At 43.0% G+C, this 16,286-nt stretch overlaps 1 protein-coding gene and 1 long non-coding RNA gene across 2 annotated transcripts in view; one reads left to right on the top strand and one right to left on the bottom strand.

The window, feature by feature from the left end:
• Positions 1-16,286, bottom strand: part of LOC132984754 (uncharacterized) — a 296,934-nt gene that overhangs the window by 167,007 nt on the left and 113,641 nt on the right. The window lies entirely within an intron of this gene.
• LOC132984747 (exostosin-1) overlaps positions 7,618-16,286 on the top strand; it is a 191,348-nt gene continuing 182,679 nt past the window's right edge. Inside the window, exons 1-3 of the mRNA XM_061051682.1 lie at positions 7,618-8,935; positions 9,866-10,493; positions 13,749-14,500. Coding sequence (XP_060907665.1) covers positions 10,221-10,493; positions 13,749-14,500 — 1,025 coding nt within the window. The 5' untranslated portion in view covers positions 7,618-8,935; positions 9,866-10,220. The remainder of the gene's footprint in view (positions 8,936-9,865; positions 10,494-13,748; positions 14,501-16,286) is intronic.

Here is a 16,286-nt window from a genome sequence, read left to right as displayed (position 1 = left end):
AGAGCTCCCCCTGCTGACTGGCTGCAGCATATATCATAAACCCTGCCACCTCTATTTTATCAGATAGGAGATAAGAGGTCAAACTATAAAATCAAGGAGCATGTCAGATACATTTTTCTCATCTCGATGGTTCGTTGTTACGTGGCTAACACCCCACAGCTAAATGCTATCCTAGCGCCTAACGCTAAGGCCAGTGAGCCCGTAACTTAATGCCTCTCCTTATGTATCCTGCCTTACCTGAAGGTGTGTGCAACTGTCCTGTCTGTTTGAGGGGTTAGGGTGTCGGTGACTCACCGCCAAGGTCCTCGTACGTGCCGCGACCAGCTCACTCGGACGGCCCGATCCACGGAGCCACTTTGGGTGACGATCTCCTCCGCCGGCCCTCTCCTTCATATCAGTTTAGTTCATGTGCGAAAAAAAGAACCCGTGAAGTGTTGAAACAAAGACAAACGTTACTTCAGATTCAGTCTCTCAGGTGTCTCGCGTCCTCGCATCTTACTCGTGGCGTCTTCTTCGACTCGAAACCAATCTCCGCCGGCTCCTCCGCAGGTGCTGCTAATGAAGGTTACAGAGACAGAGCCTCCACACCCCCCCCCCTCAGGTGTGTCATCAGTACTGACCCTGCTTCTCCTCCTACCAACCACGCCTACCGTTAAAGACACCGAAGTGAATCCTCCTAACGCATTATCATAGCCAAGTTTGCCTTTATTGGATTAGACAGCTGAAGAGAGACAGGAAACGATGGGAGGAGAGAGTGGGGGATGACGTGCAGCAAAGGGCGGAGGTCGGATTCTGACCCATGGCCGCTGCAATGAGGACTATAGCCTCTGTACATGTGGCATGCGACATAACCGCTAGGCTATCTAGTTCCCCTAACCACGAGGTTTCCTCCTAAGGTAGTTACTTGATGCTATAAAATGGTATAAAATGATGATTGACAGCTCTGTTTGCAAATCGGATTAGCAGAAATGGCGAGAGAATAACACACTAGTACGAGAGTCGTGTCATTTCCACAACTTTGAGCGTCTGCCTCATAGATCCGTTCTTTTGTATCTGTATCCACCTGATGGATTTTACCATTTTATCGCTGAGCTCGAAGTGTGTTTTCGTTAGCGCGAGCTGCATAGCGTCAATGTTGGGCTCTCGAGCGGATCCCTTCTGCGCAGACAGCCAGCGCCCGCCGCCGCCGGTGCATCCTGGCCTCGTCCTGCTCAACGGAGGGAGGCTGAGGCATGCTGTCCATTTGAATATACGGCCTATGGTCTCCAATCTCCTCTGAGAGGGAGAATGAAAACTTTCTAAACACACCGAACACTCTTTGCATTTTGTGACGAAAACAAAAGAGAGAAAAGAGAAGGAGGTGAAAGTGACAGAGGATAACAGAGTCACACACTTCCTGAACAATATCCAGCAGCTGTTTCAGCTATTTATATTACATCTCTCCAAGGAGCACAATACAACCTGCTCTTATCAGCTACACGAGTTATATCACATCCTCTGTGTAGGAAAGAGGACACTCTGTCGTGGCAGAGAGGATGTGAAATGAATCCCCGAAAGAAGGAAGTCATCTCTTCAGTCTGTAACGTGTCATCTTGTTCCAGTGGTCGAATGGGATTCTCCTTTATGTGAAAGAACATTATGAGAAGTTCAATTTGAGATAAGCGGTGAGCAGACTGACTCAGCCAGGAGGATTTTTTTTAAAAATGATACTAAATCAATTCAGTCGGGATTACAGCTCTAAGTCTGTGTCGGATTTAAGAACCAAACTAGAGAGCAGGCGCAGCAGCCTGAGTGTCAATCTTTGGAAAACACCCATTCACACTCAAGACGAGGGACCCTCAACTTCTTTATACCATGAAACCTACTGCTGATGAATCATGCATTTTCACAGGTCCTGTTTGTGCATGTGTAGGATTCAGGCCTCTGTGTGTGAGAAGCATGTCTCAGGGATTAATAAAGTTTATCAAATTCAAAAATTCCACACAAATTTTTTTTTTTTTTTTAGTGTGAAATGTAACGCAGCATAACTTTAGTATGTCATCTTCTACCTGGACAAACAGCAACCAGGCAAAGCCACACTAAAGGGTTAAACAATGATGGCTGGTTGTTTCTAAGCAGGAAAAGTCTCATCTCACCTGTGCAGATGATGTGGTCTCCATGACGACGGCCCATCCTCTCTCCACGAGCTGTTGTGCCACTACAAGCCTCTCCTGACATTTCACAGTTTGGGCAAAAGGTCAGGAGTCCAGAGCTGCAGACGAAGAAGAGAGAGAGAGAGGAGGAGAAGAAGAAGAAGAGGGGTCAAGGAGGAATCCTTCTTCTGCTTTTCATCTTGGACGCTCTCTCTCTCTCTCTCTCTCTCTTTTATCGATTGACCCTCATATGTTTCTTCCGCATGCACACACACATTTATACACACACCTGCGCTGAGTGGTGGTGACATCAGTTTGTAGCGTGATGCATTCACCTCACAGCCTGCAGAGACTGTAAACTGACTGCTGCAAGGTCACACCATAAAGATTTTTATCAGTCCAGACCCATTTAGAACAGAACAACATTCAGAGCTGAGTTATAAGGAAACACAGCTTCTTTAGTTTTTTTTTATTTCACTGCGTCCATATCTTTCTCTCTCTCTATTCAAAGTTCTCGGTCATGGCAGACGGCGGTTCTCCAAAGAGCTCGGTTCAGCTCAAGGTCTCTGCTCACTGTGTATTTCTTTTGAAAGCATAACACACAGTGGTCTAGTCCTGTTTCCATGCAACATGTCATGAGATAACTTTTGTGGTGATTTGAATAAAAGGAATTCCTTGGTGAATGAGAAAGTCAGCAAACTACTCCGGAGTCTCAAAACTCTGATGTCGGGCATTGGAGCAGGAAAAGATCACAGCAGGTCATGTGTGTGTACATGTGTGTGTCATGGCAAGAAAGCTTGATTCATTCAATTTAACATATCAAGACCGCAGCTACTGATGTCTTCTTACAGTGTGTGTTGGGAGCGTGTGCAGGATCGAGGGGGGGAGCTGTGGTCTGACGTCTTATTCGACGAGGTGACTCAGTCAACAGTGTTAGCATTTAGAGGATTCCTCCACACGGCAAACCGAACAAAGATTTAAGACAGAGAGTCAAATCACGACGCATGTCTCTGATCTTCTTAGAAACTCTGAGGTCGACAGTCACTGCTTTGTTTATTTATGTATCAGTTTACACACAGGTATTATTTCATCTATATTAAGTGAATTGGTAACAACGCGTGTAGGACTTCTAGCCACGGCTAATTTTCAGTCCTTGTTTTTTTTTTAAATGTCTGCATCAATGAACACAATCTTTAATTCCGTTTACCTGTTGTTGAGGTGTGTTGACGTCCCGCCGTCTGCCGCCTACAAATTCAGTTTGCAAATCGCTACGGATGTTATAAAGTATCATCTTACGGGCTTTAAATCATATGGATATTTTTTTTTCTTTATTATGATTATTAACCAATGTAGTATCTCAGTTATATAAAATATGTTTTGAAATATCTTTTTCTGTTTGGGTTTAGCGTTGTATGCTTCACCTGGTAGAAAATAAGGATCATTGTATTAACTGATTTGTAATAGTAACGCCTCGTGGGAGGGGCTTAAGGTTTAAAAATGGGCTGCTTTGCACCCTGGGAGTTCATTTTAATCATATCTAAAGACCTGATAACATATAGGTCATGCCAACATTTGAACTGTTCTGTGTTTTTTTAGAGTTGGGGAGTATTCTTAGAAGTCATTAAGAAACTATTTTTGATATGTTGTTTCCTACTTTATAACTTCCACCTCTTGTTTTATCTTGTTTTTTATGCAACATGATTTTTTTGACTATACCTGTGAGGCTCGTTTAAAAAAAAAATCTTTTAGTATGTTTTTGAGAATTCTAAAAATGTACCCGGCTAAATTAACGAAAACATGATGATCATTTTTGACTACACCTGTGTTTTACGCATTATTTGAGGAAGACTCAGTGATTAGCCTTCTCTCTGTTTTTTTTTTAACACGTGAAGAGCCCTGATTCATACGGGGGTACAAGACACTTTGAAAAGCTGGATTATAGTCTCGATCTTAAACCTGGCACAAGAGAGGAGAGACTCTTCACCAAACACCTGAACTATCCCATAACAAGCTCTCAGACTGATGTTGAAAATGAGGAAGTGAAGGAGCTGGAAAGCTGGACTGAGACTGCCCCCCCCCCCCCCTCGCTATATGCTGCTCTGATTTATCCTTCCCTAATGGACCATGAAACCATCACCACGGGCCGATCCTTCAGAGTTATCACCGCACAGGTAAATGAAACAAAACTCCACATCCTGGTGTGCAGAGAGAGAGGCTGGGAGGGGAAGCGTCTGGTGGTGTTTTTAGACAAATGTTTGGCAGTGTAGTCCGACAATCCAAAGACACGTCCAGGGATTTATTCCGCTGTTGTTCAGCCACAGATTCAAGATGACAAATTCCCTCTAAAGGGCTTGTTTTTTTTCAACCCAGAGAGCTCCAATAAATCCAGAATTCCTCAAGCATTACGCTTCCACGGTCTGAGACCGGCTCAGAGGAACAGAAGCTCATAAATGTACACAAGTCATACGTTTTACTGCAATCTAGAGGATTGAAAGATAAGGAAAATAGAAATCCTGCAAAATCGACTGAAAGATAATCTGATTTCAAAGTTAATTTAATTGTCTCATGTCTAATATAAAGCCAGAGGAAAGGTAAGAGGTTTTGTTTTAGTCATCTGTAGCTACTCTATCAAAAAGCCTCCAGATAAACAACACAACTAAACATGCGTAACAAGTAATTATAAGGTAGGGATTTAACACGTGCAGAATCACAACAACAACAACAACAAAAAACCACGACAACAAAGCAAGCCACGGATGAGACCCCCAACCAACAACAACAAAACCTCTACAGAAAAGAACCCAGACAAAAACTCAACCAACATCACAACCCAAAGGTCAGAAGATTTCAGGCAACATGGGGCAGCAGTAGCTCCGTCTGTAGGGACTCTGCTTGGGAACTGGAGGGTCGCCGGTTCAAGTCCTGGTGCGGCTCTAAATGTGGAAGTTGGTCTGGTTGCTGGAGAGGCGTCAGGTCACTTCCAGAGTACTGCAGAGTTGCCCTTGAGCAAAGCACTGAAACCCCAACAGATCTGGCATGCTCCCTGTGTAGCAGCCCCACTCTGACATCGCTCCACCAATGCATGTCCACAGCTCCTGTCTGTGCATGTGTGTGATTCGGGCCTGTGTGTGTGAGAAGCATGTCCCTAAATAACACAGGAACCTAGGCAACTTAAGTGTCATGTGACATGATGCACTAAGATTGGAAACAGTTTCATTTATTGATATAGATCACTATTGCAAATTAACTTCCTCTGAGATCACATCACTGATCAGGGTGCTGGGTTAATGTCCTGAAGCTATAAACCTGAAATTCATACAATACAAATGCTTCCTTATAAACGATGAGAGCATGAAAACCAAAACCAAACAAAAACTGATAGAATGTTGGATTCTGTCATACTTATGATAATTCACTTTCTGGACTGGCATTTGTAGTATTTTTTTCCAGTTATTGACATTTTACCATGTTGAGCTTCATTACCACAGTTCAAGAGGTCTTATATATTTTTTTCTCATGAACATACATCTGTCCTGTTCTGGTTACCTGCAAACCTCAGCCACACTTTGAGGAAACTTCTGTAACTTTGGTAAAAAAAAAAAAAAAAGTGTTAAAAGAAAGGAGGTTCTTTGCACATCATGTGTTCAGGGCGGTTCCAAAACAGCAGCAAGAAAAAAGAGATAAGACGGCACACTTACTCAAAACATAGTGATTTAATACATTATTTTCTGGCGTTGAGTAAGTGTGCGGGCTTATCTTCCTTTTCTATAAAATTGTGTTTATCTGCAGATTACTATCACTGGAAATATTCTCTTAGAAAAAGGTTGCATGCCTTTGCCTTTTTTTTGCATGTGAAATATTCCACACCAAACTCCAGAGTATGATCTTTGGGGTGGCAGTAGCTCAGTCTGTATAAGGACTTGGGTTTAGGAGGCGGAGTGTCACCGGTTCAAGTCCAGATACTGACTAAAGTATGGAAGTTGATGTGGTGGCTGGAGAGGTGCCAGGTTACTTCCTGAGTACTGCCGAGGTGGCAAGGCACCAAACCCACGACAGCTCTTATATGGAGCCCCGCTCTGACATCTCTGCATCAATGCATGTCCACAGCTCCTGTCTGAACGTGTGTGTGTGTGTGTGTGTGTGTGTGTGTGTGTGTGTGTGTGTGTGTGTGTGTGTAGCAGCAGCAGCATGTCACTCATAAACAGAGTGTAAACCTGAGTTTCCCCTCTGGGATTATTAAAGCACATCATTTATTTTTAGATAATTTTAAGGCCAGAAATCTTGAAGTAAAGAGGACTACTTCTACCAGAACGTGTGTACATACATCACATCCCTTTGCTGTGAAGCCTCACAGGCTGAGTCGACTTTACTAAAATATTACTGTGTGGTGTACAGTTAGATGTTTTCCCTTTCTTTGATTTGGCAGACAGGCTCCACTTCTGGCCTGGAGTGGATTAAAAGCAGCATAAAGGTTGTCTGCATTAGAGGGAGATCACTTTGAGCAACAATGATATGTTCTGTAGTTGTTTTGTACAGGAAGGTTCTGGCACTTTTAACAAGATGAGTTCTTAACTTTGGCAAAGATTTACTATTTAATGTGACGTTTGAACGAAATCTGGATTTAATAATAATTCAGCTAATACCATCATCTTCACACTAAAGACTTGAACTGTCTCTATAGTTAAAAATAAAACCGTTAACAGTCACATCATAAAAGTCTGATGAGTTTGGTTTCCACTCTGTCACTGCTGGAGTGTGGGCTGTACCATGAGCCACAAGATGGCGCTGTTTGCTACATGATATGCCCGTGTATGGCATCTATAACCCCCCCCTCCTCCTCCTCCCCCTCCTCCTTGACTCATGACATAATGACATCGACACAAATCATGAGAAAATTAATTTTGGTCAGTCAGCTACATCTGTGCAAATAACGACGCGACGTGATCGACGTGCAGCAGAGACAGAAAGACAAGCGGTCAAAAGTTGATGAATTGGGCCGAATATTCGAATCATTACGAGATTTAATGAGCTAAGACTTAATTAAAAGTGCATAGATTTGCAAAAGAGTCAGTTCACCAAACCCTGACAGCCAGGCCTCGACAAATCCCTCTAACAACATTAAGCACCGAGGCAACGAGCCTGGAAAATGTTCAATCAAGAAGGTTTGATTTAGCAAAAGTGACTAAAAGACCCTTACAAGTGAAGCCCAATTCATGTAGTAAATATTACTTTGATATAATAAATATTATTATTTTCTTGTATTAATTGTGGTCGTACCTTTCTTTAGAGTGTAATTTCATCCATCAAGCAAATGAAATCTAAACTTTATCAACTTTTTGCGATAAAAAATGTACTTTTTTTTTTTTGCATATTGAGATAACTATATAAGCTGAACAGGACAGCATCCTGAATTATCCAAACAATGCTATTACGGTATGTTAGCACAAGTGGGTTTTACCCAAAATTTACTGGTAATAATCCCAAAATTGCAAATTGAAAACAACAATGGCATGCACTCTGAAGCTTCTGCATGCTCATGTGAGAAAGTGATTTTTTTTTTATCTACTAAAACACACAAAATCTAAACTGTATTCTACACTTTTTGTTATTAGGGAAATATTGCGAGCTGCAAAATAGACAATACATATTCGATACTATTAGAGTATGTTTTGCAAACTACTTTAAAGCCATGTTTACCAGCAAGAACCCTCAAACAGCTGATGTCTGAATGGAGTTTGTTTTTCCAAATTGGACACCAAGATGACAGCCACTCTAAAGGTTCTGGATGCTCCTGTAGGACTCCAGACTCGGTGGTTTTTGGCTTTCCTCCTCATTAAGCTGATCCAAACAGAGCTACAGATGCAGGCAGAGAGATGCTGAGTTATGGCCAGCTCCCTCCACTCCTCCTGAGAGCCAGCTGACGCCCCGCTCGGTGCGCGCTCGGATCCCCGCAGCCTGCTGCCAGCCTGCTGCTGCTGCTGCTGCTGTCGGGATTATCAGCGCTGCTGCTGCTGCTGCTGATGATGATGCTGCAAGGAGGCGCAGCCCAGAGCCAACTGGGGATTTGAGGATGGAGAAGTGAGGAGAGCAGGGGGCTGCTGGAAGCGAGGAGAGCAGGGTGCGATGAGGATCCCAGTGTGCAGCATTCATTGTGAAACCGGTCCACCTGCTGTTCAGCGGAGCGTGAAGTCGCTCCTGATAAATATTTGATCGAAGCGCGTCTCTCTCTCTCTGGATCAGGTGCATTTCTTTAACTTAACCTGGGTGGTGATTTCTGCGCGTTTCTCACAGAGCAGCAGCGCACAGGTGGGAGTTTGGATTTAAATGGCAAAGTTTGGATTTTCTCTCTTTTTTTTTTCCGGGATTGTTTGAAACGGGGTGCCAGTTTGAGCGTCGTTGAACTCTGGCTGGATGTTATCAGTGATATCCCGGTGGTCGATGAGTGTGTGTCTGTGTGTGTGTATGACACTCACATCGTGGATACGCGCTGTGCTGACAGATAGCTCTGCTTGAATCTTGTCCACATAAAAAAAAAAATTACCCTGTGATCCCTTTGTCGAGGAAAGTTTGAGGCTGGGGACGCGCTGGAGGATGGAGGCAGCGCACCTTTACGGACGCAGATCTCTGTGACGATTTGAATCAAATGCATCATCGGTGGATGGATTTGTGAAGTTGAGCGTGTTTCGGGGGTTTCTAACTGGAGGAGAATGTGTTTTCAAACTGTGGAGTCTCGCTCAGGCTGGACGGGGGAGCAGCGGACATCCCGATTCCTCCCTGGGACCACAGGTGTTCCTCTTACACAGGTGGGTTCTACAGACTGGGGTCTTGTAATTATGGATTTTTTTGGGAAGGGAAACAGGGTGCATTAAGATTTCGAAATGATTTGCATTTGAAAAAGGGTATAATGACTGATTAACACAAATAATCACAGTGATGTATCCCCATGCAAACTGCGCTCCAAACTCAAGTCCTGCAGATTTATCCCGCTTTGCTTATCAAACATCATTCAAGGCTTTTCTCTAATAAATCTTCAACTTTCACTCTACAACAGTTTCCTCTTACTGTAGAGAAACTGATGAAAGTGTCAGATGAAAATCACAGTCGTATTCACTTGGGGGAAAAAGACGTTCAGACATTTCTGTTTGAGAAAGTTACATTCTGCAAAGCCACTTTCCATTTCCGAGTTTGATGTTTATAAAATACACTAGTCTTTTTCAAATAGTTCAAGGTCTTTGTTTTAAGGAAGCTATATTGAAATGCCAGAACTGTCAGTGGCAGGTGGTGTGAGTATGAGCACGATGCTTGCTTGCCTGAGCTGCATCACAATCAATGCACATCCCTCACTGACTCAGCAAACACCTACAACGGGACCAGTGACACCTCTGAAATCTTCAGGATATACCTTCACTTTTCATGATTGTATTTGAAAATAAACCACCAATTCTGAATTTATATTTAAAAAATGCATGACAATTTGTGTGTTTCATCCTCAGAAAATGTTTTGTTTTACATTTATTTCACTCTTTTATAGATCTAATAATGAAATGAAATAATGAAATCGAACTAGAGCTAATAAGAAGACAGGAGCCATACCAATATTCACATCATTACCTTCAAACTGGTTTCTCTATACTTCTTCTTTGCCGTTCCGATTTGTTTAGAAGCTCGAGATTTGTCTTTATTGATCCGTTAATTCAATGTGTTCTTTCCTTTTTCTGTTTTGTTTCTTTTAGTGACTCCAAATCCCAACATGTCGAGCTGTGGATAGAGCGGCTGCCCCGTGGGTCGATCTGACCTGTTTCTACCTCCCTGCACCTCCTCTCCTCGTCATTTCCTAGCTCCTCTTCCTCCCCCCTTCCCCCCTTTTCTCCCCTCTTTGACTCTTTATCCACCCTTTCTCTCCTCGTTGCCATATCCTCTTTATCCTCACTTTTCTTTCTTCCCTGCATCAATTCTGCATCTCCCCCACTCCTTATATCCTTCTCCTTTTCTTTTTTTTTTTTACCTCCCCCCTTTCCCGTCTCCCTCGTTCTCCCCCCCCCCCCCTCAACCCACCACGTCCTCCTCTTCCTCCCCCCCGCAGCACACATGCAGGCCAAGAAGCGGTACCTGCTCGTGTCTGTTGGGGCCGGTCTTGTCTTCCTCGTCTACCTGTGGGCTCTGCAAATCGGGGAGTTCCAGCAGCAGCCGTACCAGTATCACCAGTTTCCCCAGTACCCCCAATACCACCAGCAGGAGTACCAGAGCCAGGACGTGTACCAGCCCCAGCCCCTCCCCCAGAGGAGCCCGTCCAGACCTCCCAGGCACTGGCCAGAGTCCACCCAGCTGCTGGAGCCGTACCTGGAGGGAGGAGAGCAAGAGGTAGACAAAACAATGCAGAGTCCATTTCATGCTTCTAACAAAAAAAATCTAAACTGCTGTCTCATTCAGAAGCTGTTTTCCAAGATGTAATCAGATACAAAAGAATATAAGAATGCTCGAGGCATCCTTTTAAATTCACAGGAGTATAAAAAGAACATGTAGCTAAATAGTTATTGCAGTAAAACTAAAACATTTTAACAATTTACTGAAGTGAAAGGAAATTGATTCTTCAGAATGCATGCTTCAAAACACAGGGTAAACGATGGAAAAACAACTTTGAAAGCTTTAGGACGGTGGAGGTGAGACATCGGTTGATCCACTTCTTCTGGAGATGTTTATTTATTTCTCCTCTCTCTCCATTTTAAATGAGAATTTGGTAATATAAACCCCCGTAGGCCTGGAGAAACTATTGACATGAAATAACCTTAGTAAGAAATTATTTTTTTTTTCTTTCAGTTTCAACAATGTTTAAAAAAAAAAAGGTGTTTGCTTTGGTGCTTTGACGGGATTGAATACTATCCAGGGAGGCTGTTTTCAGAAACAGTTGAGGGGAGTATCAATGTTAGGCTATGCTCCAAACTTTAATGTCCACAATGTCCACATGTCAAGGTGTAGACTTTTTACACCTTTCCTCATTTGACATGGATTAACATTAAGAGGAAGTAACATAAGACTTCTTCAACGAGTTCAGAATGTTATTATAAGTCTCTACTTACAGAAAACTTTACATCTGTCACCATGAGGAACGTTATCACAGGGTCTTTAGCTATTTAAACACCCTCCTAAATGTCCCATAACATGGGAATGCATTCATTTTGATCTCTCAAAGTTAATCAAAAATACAGAGTCACTTATGACTGCCTCTCCTCTTCCCATGACAAAAAGCGGACCTCCTCGCTGTAGGAGTTTGAAAGAATACACTCTCTACATTCAAAATGGTTAAATAGTTGTTGTACAATAAATATCCTTAAACACACCTTAACTATATATTTCCAATAAAAGTGTGTAGTTGCAGAGTGCAGCAGATATATAGTCAAATAGGGGCGGCAGTAAAGCTCAGTCTGTGGGGACTTGAAGGGAACCCGGTTGAAATCTAGGTACGGACCAAAACTATGGAAGTTGGTGTGGTTGCTGGAGAGGTGCCGGGTCACTTCCCGAGTGCCCTTCAGCAAGGCACCGAAACCCCCAACCCCGCTCTGGCACGCTCCCCATCCCCCTGTGCAGCAGCCCCACTCTGCCATCTCTTTTCATTACTGCAGGTCCACACGTCCTGTTTGTGCACGTGTCTGTTTCAGGTCTTTGTGTTTGTTAGTCTCTTAGTAACAGAGTGTGAACCAGAATTTACCCTCGAGAATAAATAGAGTATATTTAAAATAAGCAGCTAGAAAGAAAATTGTCATTCAAGATTGCAGTGCATGAAACAAATCAGTGCACAGCCTCCGAAATCCGAAAAGTGTGGCAGACAAGTAAATGGATTTTATTTTTGGAGACTTCCTTTCACCTGTCCTGAGTCGATCCTGCAAACTAATCTGCCCAAATTCTGTTCTTGCAACTTTTTGATCAGCCATCCTGAATTACCTGCAGTCCGTGGACCATGTGGGGTCTGTCTTTTTCTTACTTTGTAAAGCCAGATATCATGCAACCAGTGACAAGGGGACACGAGTACACATGCTTTGCTTTCAAAGGTCACAGGCCGGGATGCTTTTAGGAGAATCGCTGCTTCAGGGGAATCAGAGATTACTGCTCATCTTGTCATGATGGATGCAGCTCAGTGATGCAACAAAACCATAAAACTCTGTGTCAGGGTCCAAAGAGGAGGCACAACTGGCAGAATGATAGGGATGCTCTAAATGTCGGTGTAGAAGTTGTGAAAGTGTAAATAATTTCAAATAGAATAATGTATAAGTTCGTATTTAACGTCAGTCTGTAGGGACTTGGGTTGGGAACCGGAGGGTTCAAGTCCTGGCGCGGACCAAAAAATACGGAAGTTGTTCTGGTAGCTGGAGAGGTGCCGGGGCACTTCCTGAGTTATGCCGAGGTGCCCTTAAACAAGGCACCGAACCCCGAACACACCCCCTGTGGAGCAGTGTGTAGCAGTCCTACTCTGACATCTCTCCATTAATGCATTAGAATGTAAACCAGAATTAACCTCAGGGATTAATAAAGTACTTCATCCAAAATCAAAACTTGTATAAACATCTTTAAATATTACAAATATTGAATTGCCATTATTATCAAAATCATTAAAGGTTATGTGAAAGTTAAGGTGCTTGTTTTTTTTTTTTTAATCGAAATCATTAGAAATGCCTCGCTGACTCAGCAAACAGCTCAGAGGGAATCTGTTTCAGCATCACTGACACCATTCATTTTTATGATTCTGTTACATTTTCACGACTGCATTTTAAGCCATATAATATTCATTCATTCATGACCAAATGTACGTTGTTTTATTTATATTCTTGTACTGCTTTTGTTCATTTCCTAATGTCTAGACGTTGTAAAATTCAAGAGGTTTATGTTCAAATCGATTTGGCTTTTAATGTTTACTCCAGTTAATACTGACTTATGATGTACAACTATTAGCAGACAAAATATCATTCAAAGATCCATTTATGTTATCAGCTCTTTTTACAGGAGTTATAAACAGTTTTTCTTTTTCCTCTACAGCTTCTCCTGAATTCTTTTCTCAGTTGAAAAGCGTTTCACGGACTTTATTGACAAGTTAAAGCTCGTGTGAGGAGTTTTTAGCTGTTTATGAAACAGACTGAAATGAACACTGATGTCTCTTAATGTCCTACAAAAGGCAAATAAAACCATCAGTGACAACATACCTTTTTTTTTATAAAGTTATTTTAAATGTCTGAAACCGCCGCCTGGAGGTGTCAGTCAGATTAACGCGATGCTGCAACAAACAGATTTTATTTACATCTTACACAGAAAAGACTCAAAGTGAGTGATACATCTGACTGTTGAAATTAGTCAAGGGGGAAATTACAGCAGAAAAACTCATGGAAATAAAATAAACGAGAGGTAAAAGTTCCTCACAGGAGCTTTAATTATTTGCTCAGTCATGAAATAACCCAGTCAAACCCGATGTCAGAATCCACGGAGGTGCGAGAAAAACCTTCAGCTTCTGACACGATGTAACATTTAAAATATTGTCAGCTGTTGCACAACAAAAAGGAGTAGAGGAATGTCTTGGAGAAAAAAAACTTAAAATGAACCTAATAGTGTTTTTTGTGTGTGTGTGTGCAGGAGGACAGCCCTCAGCTCCACCACCAGCACACCTCGCCTCGTGAGCGACGTGCGATCCGCGACAACATCTACAAGAACAAACGCTGCCGCATGGAAACCTGCTTCGACTTCTCTCGCTGTCAGTCGGGCTTCAGGGTTTACATCTACCCTCCGCAGAGAGGGGACGAGATCTCAGAGACCTACCAGAAGATCCTGACCTCCATCGAGGGGTCCCGCTTCCACACCACGGACCCCTCGCGGGCCTGCCTGTTCGTGCTGGCTGTGGACACGTTGGACAGGGACCAGCTCTCGGCTCAGTTCGTGCAGAATGTCAGGCTCCGCATCCAGAACCTGCCGACGTGGAACGACGGCCGGAACCACCTCATCTTCAACCTCTACTCGGGCACGTGGCCGGACTACACCGAGGATCTGGGCTTCGAGGTGGGCCAGGCCATGCTAGCCAAGGCGAGCGCGGATTCGGTCAACTTCAGGCCAAACTTTGACGTCTCCATCCCGCTGTTCTCCAAGGATCACCCTCTGAAACGAGGAGGCGCGGGTTACCTGACGCTCAACAACACACCGCCGTCCAGGAAGTACCTGCTAGTTTTCAAAGGGAAGCGATACCTAACGGGCATCGGTTCTGAGACGAGGAACGCTCTGTATCACATCCACAACGGGGAAGATATTATCCTGCTGACCACGTGTAAACACGGCAAGGATTGGGAGAAACACAAGGACTCTCGCTGTGACCAGGATAACAAAGAATACTCAAAGTAAGTCATGCTTCTTGATCTCTTTAGCTGGTTTTTCCGCTGATTCTGGGTGTGCTTTTTTATTTCAAATTGAAAAGAGCATCATCACCTGCAAGATCTCTCAATTGAGAGAATTTGTAAATATCTTTTCTTGCAGTACTTTCTGTCTCTGCAAGAGTTCATTCAAGCTGCTTTGTCTTCCTGCAAACAGTGTACATTTTAGCAGACATTAGCGGTCGTGGCAGTTACCTCATTATCAGCTCTTATTTGCTGTCGGTTGTTTAAAATGCGTCTCTGCATCATTACAGCTCCTCACAACGTGCTTGTTGTGTTTGTGTGCAGAAGATGTTTGTGTTGCTGCTGTCGATCATTACAACCGTGGTTTGTTTATTGGCTGAGAGCTCTCCCGCTTGAGAGTTTTCGGGGGGGGGACTCGCTGAAGTGCTTCAAACTCCACTTCTTTATTTGAATGAAACAGGTTGGATGCTTTTATGTGTTTATTTCACAATTGTCTTGGGAGTTGAGCTGTTCACTGCTTTTTTATGCTCCAGAGACAAAATGCAATGGAACTACCCGTGTGTGTGTGTGTGTGTGTGTGTGTGTGTGTGTGTGTGTGTTTCAACAAAGAAGAAGTAAAGTTTTGCCGGCTCAGCAGTCGGTTGAGAGCAAAGAGATCCGAGACTGGAAGAGGAGTTCACCTTTTGAAATTTTTAGCGAGAGCCGGCAGCTGAAAGAAGAGGAGGCATCGCATGTGGACTTAAATTGGGAGCTACATTCACAAACTTCTGCCACTTTCCCCTCAATGTGTTAACTCAAGAGTCATCGGCTGCTTATTTCAGGCTTTAGATAAGATATCGCAGAGGCCCAAACGGGAAACCCACTGTGGATCCAGAATCCTGCCAAGTGCTGCAGAACAGTGACTGGCTTCATACAGAAATCTGGCTTCATACTAGCACACTGTGTTTGGAAATAAAATAAAGATTGTGAGGTTAAACTTTGGACATATATGGTACTTTACTTCTGCCTTTTTATTTTTGGTACTTGATCCACTTTTACAAGAAAGAATTCCATCAATGGATTAAATGGCCGATGTGGTAACTAGTAACATCACAATATAAGGTTATCTTTAGAAAACAGAATAAACTAATAAGCTATGATGTATTATAAAAAAGAAGCTCCCAGAATTAAGCGGCCTACAACCCGCTTGTAGGACTACAGCCTCGTACATGGGATGCATGCACTAACCACTAGGTACCAGCGCTGCAACATGGGCATTTCTCTCTGAAAACCTTTCAACTTTTACGCTCTCTTGCAATTTAAAAACTTGCTTCTTAAGCTTTGATGCATCGGAGAAGACTTATTGATCATTTTGGCAACCCCCTACCAAGACATTTATCAACTTCAATAGATGGAACAACAACACATAGAGAGGATTTTTGTTGGCATACGCATGATGGATTTTAATGAGTCTACATACTACACAAACTTTTACACTATTAAGATGATCAAACAGTACTCTTAGAGTCCCTTTTAAAAGTTGTAATTTAATTTAATATTACGTTTTTAAATTCAGCACTACATTGAGGTGAAAACAAAAATGATGTACATAATTCATCAGGAATTATAATCCAGTCGTATCAAATCTGAAAAAAAAATCCATTCTGAGGAGGATACCTGGATTTATGATTCTGTAAAAACATTTGAATTCTGATCCAGCCGATGGTGGACTATTTTCTACTTTTCTTTTGGATGGGCGGCTAACCCTCGCCCGTTCAGAAGAAAGGCCCCTCCACATGAGCAGTATGGT

This window comes from Labrus mixtus, chromosome 12 (assembly GCF_963584025.1).
Source record: "Labrus mixtus chromosome 12, fLabMix1.1, whole genome shotgun sequence".
Lineage (NCBI taxonomy): Eukaryota > Metazoa > Chordata > Actinopteri > Labriformes > Labridae > Labrus > Labrus mixtus.
The sequence above is the reverse complement of the archived record's forward strand: the minus strand, read 5'-3'. Positions and strand labels throughout refer to the sequence as shown.